Below are 11,769 nucleotides of genomic sequence, written 5' to 3'. Positions count from 1 at the left end.
GGTAGGGGGGATAGCTCTCAGTACAAGTGAGGGAATACAGGGTTATGGGAGATAGCTCTCAGTACAAGTGAGGGAATACAGGGGTAGGGGAGATAGCTCTCAGTACAAGTGAGGGAATACAGGAGTAGGGGAGATAGCTCTCAGTACAAGTGAGGGAATACAGGGGTATGGGGGATAGCTCTCAGTACAAGTGAGGGAATACAGGGTTATGGGGGATAGCTCTCAGTACAAGTGAGGGAATACAGGGGTAGGGGAGATAGCTCTCAGTACAAGTGAGGGAATACAGGGGTAGGGGGATAGCTCTCAGTACAAGTGAGGGAATACAGGGGTAGGGGGGATAGCTCTCAGTACAAGTGAGGGAATACAGGGGTAGGGGAGATAGCTCTCAGTACAAGTGAGGGAATACAGGGGTATGGGAGATAGCTCTCAGTACAAGTGAGGGAATACAGGGGTAGGGGAGATAGCTCTCAGTACAAGTGAGGGAATACAGGGGTATGGGAGATAGCTCTCAGTACAAGTGAGGGAATACAGGGGTAGGGGGGATAGCTCTCAGTACAAGTGAGGGAATACAGGGGTATGGGAGATAGCTCTCAGTACAAGTGAGGGAATACAGGGGTAGGGGAGATAGCTCTCAGTACAAGTGAGGGAATACAGGGGTAGGGGAGATAGCTCTCAGTACAAGTGAGGGAATACAGGGGTAGGGGGATAGCTCTCAGTACAAGTGAGGGAATACAGGGGTAGGGGGGATAGCTCTCAGTACAAGTGAGGGAATACAGGGGTATGGGAGATAGCTCTCAGTACAAGTGAGGGAATACAGGGGTAGGGGAGATAGCTCTCAGTACAAGTGAGGGAATACAGGGGTAGGGGAGATAGCTCTCAGTACAAGTGAGGGAATACAGGGGTAGGGGGGATAGCTCTCAGTACAAGTGAGGGAATACAGGGGTAGGGGGGGATAGCTCTCAGTACAAGTGAGGGAATACAGGGGTATGGGGGGATAGCTCTCAGTACAAGTGAGGGAATACAGGGGTATGGGGGGATAGCTCTCAGTACAAGTGAGGGAATACAGGGGTAGGGGGGATAGCTCTCAGTACAAGTGAGGGAATACAGGGGTAGGGGGGATAGCTCTCAGTACAAGTGAGGGAATACAGGGGTAGGGGAGATAGCTCTCAGTACAAGTGAGGGAATACAGGGGTAGGGGGGATAGCTCTCAGTACAAGTGAGGGAATACAGGGGTAGGGGGGATAGCTCTCAGTACAAGTGAGGGAATACAGGGGTAGGGGAGATAGCTCTCAGTACAAGTGAGGGAATACAGGGGTAGGGGAGATAGCTCTCAGTACAAGTGAGGGAATACAGGGGTAGGGGGGATAGCTCTCAGTACAAGTGAGGGAATACAGGGGTATGGGAGATAGCTCTTAGCTCCAGGGACTGGTCCGATTGCCATCTTGGAGTCAGGAAGGAATATTTCCCCTCTGGGGCAAATTAGAGAGGCTTCAGATGGGGTTTTGCCTTCCTCTGGATCAACTAGTAGTTAGGCAGGTTATATATAGGCATTATGGTTGAACTTGATAGCTGTATGTTACTATGTTACTATGTATTTCCAAGGGCTACCAAATTATCAGGGGTGGGCAAGGATCTGTCCCAAGATTGTCAGTGATAACATTGAGTAACTAAATATTACTGGCAACATAACCCCCAATGTGCACTTCCTATAGTAACAATTGCACCACGCAGCACCCAGCCAATTCTCTAACCCAGGGCCCTAATCCTACCCCAACCCCTTCCCTCTAACCATCAGCTGACCCTGCTGCCAACCAACAAGGAAATAATAAATTGTTTGTTTAAAAATAGAAAAATAAAAGCCTAAAAGCCATATATATATATATATATATATATATATATATATATATTTAAATCCAAATGGTGTCCGCACTCCAAGGCTCAATATTCTGCGGGGTGCTAGCCAAAATTATGTATGTATAGAAAATAATCTTCTGTGGCCAGCACACCCTTCAATACTAACTACCCGCAACATCTGTGACTTGGGCAAGGAGTCTTGGAGAGCCACCACCCTAAGCATCTCCTAGACTCCTTGCCCAAGTCACAGATGTTGCGGGTAGATCTAGAGATAATGAAAAAGAAATTCATTACTAGAGGATATCCTAAACAATTGGTACAGGATGTAATGAATTGGGCAAAGGAGGTTGATCGAGATGAAGTGTTGACACAACAAGATCGAGTGGATGATGGCCAGAAGGTACATAATGATGAGGTATATTATATAATATATAATATATATATATATATATTATATAATTTTTCTTCACCAGTCATGGAATATCTGCTCAATTTATGCCCCAAATAATAATAAACCGGAATTCTATCTGGATATAATTGGGTCCCACGGGAGAAAAGTGCTTTACAAATGTTTGTTGTTGTTGTTGTGATTCACAGAATTAATTCTCTGAGATCTTTCAATGTGATGGCGGGTGGGGATTTTAATGAGTCACATTTATGGTCTTTGGATAAATGTGGCATATCCACTACTCCTCACAGTAAATCAAAACTATTCTCAGATCTACTAGATCAGTGCTGTCCAACTGGCAGCCCGCGGGCCGCATGCGGCCCGCAACCCCCCTATGTGTGGCCCCCCACCTGTCTGGCTGCTTTGATGGCTTACTCTTGTGTAAGCTTTAAATGGTATCAGTACTGTGATTAACTGCCCCCCCTGCATGGTTCTCACCTCAGATTCAGGCTGTAATCAGGCTGTATTGTTTAAACATGTAATCCCCTGTGTTGTTCACACCTTTTAATCTCTGCATTGTTCACCCCCTGCAGTGTTCACACCTCAGGCTCAGGCTGTAATCACCCCCATTGTTCCCCTGTTCACACCTCAGGAGCAGTAGAAACCCACAAATAATCCCTGCACACTACAAAAAGAACATATACTGAGGTGGTACTGCAATTAAAAAGTTTAATATATAGTTATTGTGCAGACTGTAGGAGCAGTGCCAGCATTGTGTCACTGTAGGCTGCCTGTGTGTGCCATACACACAGGCATCATAGGGCAAGCAGAGTATGGCACACACAGGCAGGGTAGGGAAGGCAGAGTATGGCACACACAGGCAGGGTAGGGAAGGCAGAGTATGGCACACACAGGCAGAGTATGGCACACACAGGCCAAGTATGGCACAAACCAGCCAAGAATGGCACACACAGTGAAAGTATGGCACACGCAGGAAGGGTAGGGAAGGCAGAGTATGGCACATACAGGCAGGGTAGGGAAGGCAGAGTATGGCACACACAGGCAGGGTAGGGAAGGCAGAGTATGGCACACACAGGCAGGGTAGGGAAGGCAGAGTATGGCACACACAGGCAGAGTATGGCACACACAGGCCAAGTATGGCACAAACCAGCCAAGAATGGCACACACAGTGAAAGTATGGCACACGCAGGAAGGGTAGGGAAGGCAGAGTATGGCACATACAGGCAGGGTAGGGAAGGCAGAGTATGGCACACACAGGCAGGGTAGGGAAGGCAGAGTATGGCACACACAGGCAGGGTAGGGAAGGCAGAGTATGGCACACCGGCAGAGTATGGCACACACAGGCCAAGTATGGCACAAACCAGCCAAGAATGGCAAACACAATGAAAGTATGGCACACAGGCAGGGTAGGGAAGGCAGAGTATGGCACACACAGGCAGAGTATGGCACACACAGGCCAAGTATGGCACAAACCAGCCAAGAATGGCAAACACAATGAAAGTATGGCACAGGCAGGGTAGGGAAGGCAGAGTATGGCACACACAGGCCAAGTATGGCACAAACCAGCCAAGAATGGCACACACAGTGAAAGTATGGCACACAGGCAGGGTAGGGAAGGCAGAATATGGCACACACAGGCAGGGTAGGGAAGGCAGAGTATGGCACACACAGGCAGGGTAGGGCAGGCAGAGTATGGCAGGTTTTTACTGTACTACAACCATTAATATGGGTATGGTCATGTGATAACATGGGTGTGGTTTCAAGTGGGTGCGGTTTCAAAAAGGGGAGTGGTCAAAACTGGCTTATATTATCGGCCCTCCACCACGTAGGTCGGAAAAATTCCGGCCCTCGGTACAACGGAAGTTGGACAGCACTGTACTAGATCATACAAACCTGAGGGATGTCTGGAGAATTTTGAATCCTTTTAGCAAAGAATTCACCTTTTACTCTCATTCTCACGGTACGGGGACAAGAATAGACTATATACTTACACCTACTAACCCACGTTTCAGATGCAACGATTGGGAATTTTACCTACTCAGACCATACACCTAGAAGCATTACAATTACCGCTAACTTTATTTCCAAATCCTATATTCCTTGGAAATTTCCAGTTTTTCTAGCGTCTAGATCTGACTTTCAGCAAATGCTTAAGTATAAGTGGAAAATCTCCTTAATAAACAATGCAATTCACTACAACAATCCAACTCTTTTTTGGCACACATGGAAAGCATTCATCAGAGGAGAAATCACTTCATTCAGATCACAATTTCTCAAGAAAATGAACTCAAGAATACAAGAGCTCAGTAACAAGCAAAAAGAAGCCTACATTACTTTTAAATCAATCACATCTAAAATCAACCATGAGAATTTCGAAAACTCCATAAAAGAACTCAAATCGTGGTTATCTATAAAATATACTATTAACCAGAGTTATATAAAATCCAAATATTTCAACCTGGGAAACAAAGCTAATAAACTCCTAGCCAATATGACTAAGAATTGGTCAAAGTCTCATAAAATTTCTGCTATTAAGTCTACAGATGACAAAATTACTCATAATCCATTGGAGATTGCTGAGACCTTCCGGAAATATTATGAGACCTTATACTCCCCTACTAAATCTAATAGTACGTTGAGACAAATATTCTTTAAGAACATAGCTTTCCCCAAGATATCTCAATATGATCTGGAAAATTTAAACTCTCCTATCACTGAAGTAAAATTCACAATCTCATCCTTGAAGAAATACAAAGCTGGAGGACCTGATGGTCTATCAGGACCTTTCTATAAATGTTTAATTAATGAAATCTCTCCCTTTCTTACAGAATTGTATAACTTCATCATAAAAAATAAGCAATCTTTACCTTCTAGCCTCAATTCATACACTTCAGTACTGCTGAAACAAGGAAAAGATCCATCCATCACATCCTCATACAGACCCATAGCACCAATCAACCAAGATGTAAAGATATTGACTAAAATCATTGCAAATTATCTATCAACAGTACTTCCAAAACTCATCTCCCCAGAACAAAGTGGATTCGTCAAGGGGAGATCAGGAACTAAAAATTTAAGGACCTTAATTAAAGTCATATATTCAGCTAAAACTAATAAAATCCCAATCTCATTGGTGGAGTGCATTGCATTGCTGCAATAGATGCAGAGAAAGCTTTTGACAATGTTTGCTGGGACCACCTATCAGACTCTCTAAAAGCTTTTGGTTTTCAGGGTCCTTTTAAGGATTTAATTCACTTATTATATTCGTCCCCTACTACTCAAATATTGGCAGCAGGAGAACTCTCAAAATAAATTTACTTGAAAAGAGGAACAAGACAAGACAAGGTTGTCCGTTATCACCCCTATTATTTTATCTATCCCTAGAAGCTTTAATTAGAACACTAAAGATTGCTGATTCCTTGCCTGGCTTACCAATTAATAAAACAATAGTTTGACTAACAGCTTTTGCCAATGATATACTTCTAATCGTTAAAGACCCTAATAAAAACCTCACCAACATATTTTCCATCATTCAATGTTATGAGGTTATCTCCAGGCTTAAAATAAATCTAAACAAATCTGAACCCATGGATATATATGGCCAAACCTCACCAAATATTCTAAAGTAATTAGGAATTGGCAAGAATCTTTCAAGCATTAAATATCTTGGAATATATTTACTGTCTGATCTCCAAAGGCTCTACTCCTTAAATTATCTACCCATGTTAAAAAACATAATTTCTCTATGTCAAAAATGGAAAAATATCCCACTGAACTTAAAAGGAAAAATAGCCTTTTACAAAATGATGATCTTTCCGCAATGTATTTATACTATTATTAATTTACCTCTTTTAATCAAACACAAAGATATCAATAAGATAAAATCAGCCCTCTTAGAATTCCTCTGGAAGGGTAAAGTTCCTAAAATTGCATCAAATAAATTGAACTATCCCAAATCTTACGGTGGTTTGGATTTGTCTGATTTCAGATCCTTTAATCTAACAGCTTTAACCCTTATATAGTGAAATGGTTTTCAGAAAAGAATAAATTTACTAATCTACCTTTGGAACTTTTATCTAATTTGTGTGATAATATTTTGGAGCAAATACACAAACCCCTGAAATTCCAACCGACTGAAACTAAAGAGAATCCTTTATTTAGAGATAGGTTCACAGTCTTGAAGTTAATGCAGAAATCATATAAATCCAGTTATATCTCAACTCCATTTATACCCTTAGTGAAGATTTCGACATTATCCAGCTCATTTCACCCTCCTATGTCTGCCATCTGGAAACAGAAAGGAATAAAATATATAAAAGACATTATTTCACCATCTTCCAACAAAATACTGGACTGGAAAGACTTCAGTAGTAAATTTCAAATATCTGAAAAAGAAAAACTACATTATCTTCAAATTTCTTATTGGCTTCATCATCATAACCATCTAGTCTCTTTGCCAAATTATAATCCATTACTTATTACTGCTTTAGATAATCTGATGGTTTCTCAATCCCGTAATAGAATCAGGTTCATACAAACTTCAGTATGGAATAATCCAATTCTCAATTCTCATCCACTAGATTTGAAAAAAAAAAGTAAAAAAAAATGGTCCACCAATCTCCATAAGGAAATTTCCCCAGAAATTTTAACCAATAACCAATTGTATAAAACATTATGACAAGCTCATACATACAGAAATCTGGAGGGAGCAAAACTATAGACTTATTCATCTAGCTTATAAAGGCTTTAACTTTGCCTCAAAAAATAATAACCTACTTAATATTTGTCCTAAATGTAGCACACCACTTCCAAATATAATTCATCTACTATGGGATTGCCCTCATATTAACAGTTTTTGGAAAGACATCGAGAACCGTCTAAAATCTACATTAGACTCTAAATACATCCTGATGCCAAAATCTGTCTTATTAAATTTCTCAGAAGACACAACGCAGGTGTCTCATCAATTTCAACCTAAATTCGGGAACATTTCCTATTCCATAAATTATCTAAATCTTATTTTAGCAGCTGCAAAGAGGACTATTCTTAAGAAATGGATAGATCCCAATCCCCCTTTTATAGCGGAGGTTATTTCGGAGTTACAAGCTCTCTGTAAAAATGAAGCCATAGCTTTCAAATTTGGTAATACGAAAAATCGTACAAGATACTTAATTAAATGGAAAATCATCATAAATATCCTTTCTCCCAAGGATAGATCTCATTTGGATCATTACTTTATTTACCATAGTTCCATGAATACCTACAAAGTTTTACTAGCCTATATTTATGCATATTCTAGTATAAATTGTAATAATCTGTTTATTAGTAATATATGTTATTCTATTATTACTTTTTCAGTCCTTTGCCAACTGTAAATTTGATTTGAAATGTGCATTTTACTAATTTGTTTACATTCTGTATTGTATTATTCCCTGTTGGGATTTACTTGTTCTCTCAATGATTGTTGTAATTGTCTAATCAATAAACAATAAAAAAAAAGATAGGTACAAGGAAGGGGAATTACAGGGGGGCTGGGAAGTTGTGGGACCCCCCCCCTGAATCAGTGGTACTGGCAGATACATTAGATAGGTACAAGGAAGGGGAGTTACAGGGGGGCTGGGAAGTTGTGGGACCCCCCCCCCTGAATCAGTGGTACTGGCAGATACATTAGATAGGTACAAGGAAGGGGAGTTACAGGGGGGGCTGGGAAGTTGTGGGATCCCCCCCCCCTGAATCAGTGGTACTGGCAGATACATTAGATAGGTACAAGGAAGGGGAGTTACAGGGGGAGCTGGGAAGTTGTGGGATCCCCCCCCCCGAATCAGTGGTACTGGCAGATACATTAGATAGGTACAAGGAAGGGGAGTTACAGGGGGGCTGGGAAGTTGTGGGATCCCCCCCCTGAATCAGTGGTACTGGCAGATACATTAGATAGGTACAAGGAAGGGGAGTTACAGGGGGGCTGGGAAGTTGTGGGACCCCCCCCCTGAATCAGTGGTACTGGCAGATACATTAGATAGGTACAAGGAAGGGGAGTTACAGGGGGGCTGGGAAGTTGTGGGATCCCCCCCTGAATCAGTGGTACTGGCAGATACATTAGATAGGTACAAGGAAGGGGAGTTACAGGGGGGCTGGGAAGTTGTGGGGTCCCCCCCCCTGAATCAGTGGTACTGGCAGATACATTAGATAGGTACAAGGAAGGGGAGTTACAGGGGGGGCTGGGAAGTTGTGGGATCCCCCCCCTGAATCAGTGATACTGGCAGATACATTAGATAGGTACAAGGAAGGGGAGTTACAGGGGGGCTGGGAAGTTGTGGGATCCCCCCCCCCCGAATCAGTGGTACTGGCAGATACATTAGATAGGTACAAGGAAGGGGAGTTACAGGGGGGGCTGGGAAGTTGTGGGATCCCCCCCCTGAATCAGTGGTACTGGCAGATACATTAGATAGGTACAAGGAAGGGGAGTTACAGGGGGGGCTGGGAAGTTGTGGGATCCCCCCCCTGAATCAGTGGTACTGGCAGATACATTAGATAGGTACAAGGAAGGGCCGGATGCCTTTAAAACAAGAAAATAAAATAAAGGTTAGTGAAATTAGCATAGTGCCAAGTAGGTTCAGGAACTGGTCAAATTGCCCTTTTGGGAGTCAAGAAGAAATGTTACCCCTTGTTGAGGCAAATAGGAGAGGTTTCAGATCAAGTTTTTATAATCCTCTGGAAGGATGAGCAGTCAGACAGGAAAAAACTTTTAATTTGATGGACGTGTGTCTTTTCCATCCAAAATTACTAACTAATAACCCCTCATTCATTTCCTGTTACAGTCAAAGGGATAAAAGAATGGGGGTTATAGGGTTAATAGGAAGCTCATGTACAAGCAATAACCTTGCCCCACCCTGTGTGAGAAGGGGAGATAAACAAGTCCAACTGGTTATAGAGAGAGAAGAACTTTCTGTTTCGTTTCTTGTTCCTGATTCCAGCGATGACGGCTGCTGAACTGAGAGACGAGCTGAGCTGCTCCATCTGCCTGAGCATTTATACTGATCCGGTATCCCTGCCCTGTGGCCATAACTTCTGCCGGGGCTGCATTGGGAGAACATGGGACACCCAGGAGGAGACTTTCCTTGAAAGTCCTTCTTGCCCTGAATGCAGACAGAGATGTCAAAGGAGAACTGAACTGGCAACAGCCTGGAAGCTGCGTGGCATGGTGGAGCGGTTCTGTCCGACTGAGACAGAGCCGGGGGAGACTGGGATCTTCTGCACTTACTGTCTCCTCTCTCCTGTACCTGCTGCTAAATCCTGTCTCCAGTGTGAGGCTTCTCTGTGTGATACCCACCTGAGGGGGCACTGCCAGTCAGCAGAACATGTACTCACTGAGCCCACCGCTTCCTTTATGGGGAGAAAATGTTCTGTACACAATGAGCCCCTAAAGTATCACTGCTGTGAGGACTCTGCCTGTATCTGTGCATCCTGCTGCCTGGCCGGGGAGCACCGGGGCCACAGGGTGGAGCTGCTGAGTGAGGCCTCTGAGAAGAAGAAAGAGAAACTGAGGAAAGTTCTGGAGAAACTGAGCCCAGAGAGAGAGGAGACTGAGAGAGGAGCCCAGAGGCTGCAGGAGCGCAGGAGAGAAGTGGCAGAAGCGGCAGCCGGTGAGACAGAGAGAGTCACTGCCCTGTTTAGGGGCATCAGGGAAGAGCTGGAAGCCCTAGAGAAGCGACTCCTGAGTGACATCTCCAGGCAGAAAGAGGAGCGCTCACTCACACTCACTGAGCTGATCCAACAGCTGGAAATAAAGAAGGATGAGCTGTCCTGGAAGATCCGTCACATTGAGGAGCTGTGCAACATGGCAGCTCCACTCACTGTCCTACAGGAACAATGGGAATCCCATGGAGCTGCCTTTTGTGGGGCTGAGGGGGCAGATACTGAGGGCAGAGAGAGTGAGGATACTGAGGGGGCAGATACTGAGGGCAGAGAGAGAGAGGATACTGAGGGGGCAGATACTGAGGGCAGAGAGAAAGAGGGTATAAAGGTCCCGGCTGTAGGGAATCTGGATGTGGGTTGGATCTCAGAGACATTACTCACAGGCTTAGCTGGGATTGTGACTGGGGTAGAGGGAAGGGTGATCCCTGGGCAGGAGGCTACAGAGCTGGTACTGGATATAAACACGGCTGGGAATGATGTATCTGTATCAGGGGACGGGAAATCTGCTTCCTACTCACATACAGACCAGCGTCGCCCACAAACCCCAGAGAGATTTCAGGTTCCTCAGGCTTTAAGCACCAGGAGTTTCCCCTCAGGGCGACATTACTGGGAAGTGGAGGGCAGTGAATCAGGGGGCTGGGGGGTAGGGGTGGCCTATCCCAGTATAGAGAGGGGAGGGGGTCAGTCCTGCATTGGGAATAATAACAAGTCCTGGTGTTTGTACAGAGGGAATAATAACTATACAGTGAGACATGATGGAAAAGACACACAGTTACCCCACGTCCCTTCCTGCAGGAGAATCAGGATCTCATTGGACTATGAGGCCGGACGCCTGTCCTTTTATGAGCTGAGTGAGCCAATCAGGCGCTTACACACCTTCACTGCCTCCTTCACTGAGCCCCTTCATGTTGCATTCTGGGTAGGGTGGGGAGGTGCCAGTGTGAGAATCATTAGTTAGGGCCCTGCCCACTGCCCAGCAGCAACCCCATTCCCAGAGCTGCCCTTAGCCCTGTGATGCCAGGAAAGGAAGGGGGTGCAGGACTCAGTGACTGGGGTGCCATTATAACTACACAATACAGTGGGTGCAGGGTGCATAGATGTGTATATGTGTAATTACTGCAGGGAAGCAGCTCTGACTCACACAGGGGGTTATTATGTTGGGGTGAAACCCCCCAAACTGTTCTTTGGCTTCAGCTGATTCTTCTTATTCTTAGCGCCCCCATATTCTAAACGCTACTCCTCGTACAGTTTTAGGGGTACAACACCCAAACTCACCACACTTCTTCACCCTGTACCTGAGCAGGTTGTTTGTGTGTTTCTAAGTTATCCTGCCCCCCCCATCTTTTTGTGGCGCCGCTCCAAACCCCACAATTTTTTCATTGACTTTGACAGGGAAGATTTTCAAACTGCTGCCCCTCTTACAGCTTTGAGGCCACACCCCCCAAACTTGAGTAACATAATTATGAGGTCCCCCCGAATTAAAATATGATATTTGTTGGATGCTCAAATGTGGATGAAGCTAAAAACAATCAGATTTTATCTTTTATCTTTTAACTTTCAATGGAGGAAATCCAACCTGCTGCCAGTCTCACAGTATTAACACCAGGGGCCCAAAACTCTTCACAGTTGGTCATTAGGGGACTGCAGTTTTAGATTTGAAAAAGTGGGTGTAGCCACCAACAGCCAATCAGATTTCACCTATTGAATTATGTTTATCTCTACTTATTTCTTGCAGTTACAACAACTGTCATTTGTCTTTTTCTATTTCTGCAAAATGGGACCAAAGCCCCTTTTCTCATGTTCCATAATTT

The 11,769-nt window shown here is 44.2% G+C and overlaps 1 protein-coding gene across 1 annotated transcript; it reads left to right on the top strand.

Moving 5' to 3' along the window:
• Positions 1-2,104: 2,104 nt before the first annotated feature.
• LOC100495568 (tripartite motif-containing protein 7-like) lies at positions 2,105-11,218 on the top strand. The gene is made up of 2 exons (XM_012955145.3): positions 2,105-2,254; positions 9,195-11,218. Exons 1-2 carry the CDS (start codon positions 2,105-2,107, stop codon positions 10,914-10,916), a joined length of 1,872 nt encoding a protein of 623 aa, XP_012810599.2. The 3' UTR covers positions 10,917-11,218.
• The last annotated feature ends 551 nt before the right edge of the window (positions 11,219-11,769 follow it).

This window comes from Xenopus tropicalis, chromosome 1 (assembly GCF_000004195.4).
Source record: "Xenopus tropicalis strain Nigerian chromosome 1, UCB_Xtro_10.0, whole genome shotgun sequence".
Taxonomy (NCBI): Eukaryota; Metazoa; Chordata; class Amphibia; order Anura; family Pipidae; genus Xenopus; species Xenopus tropicalis.
The sequence above is the reverse complement of the archived record's forward strand: the minus strand, read 5'-3'. Positions and strand labels throughout refer to the sequence as shown.

What these genes read in the sequence shown, in the direction of transcription:
- LOC100495568 (XM_012955145.3), top strand. Translation starts at nt 2,105, where the DNA reads ATGTTGCGGGTAGATCTAGAGATAATGAAAAAGAAATTCATTACTAGA. An exon ending in GAGTGGATGATGGCCAGAAG is followed by an intron (nt 2,255 to 9,194) that starts GTACATAATGAT and finishes AACTGGTTATAG; the next exon opens with AGAGAGAAGAACTTTCTGTT.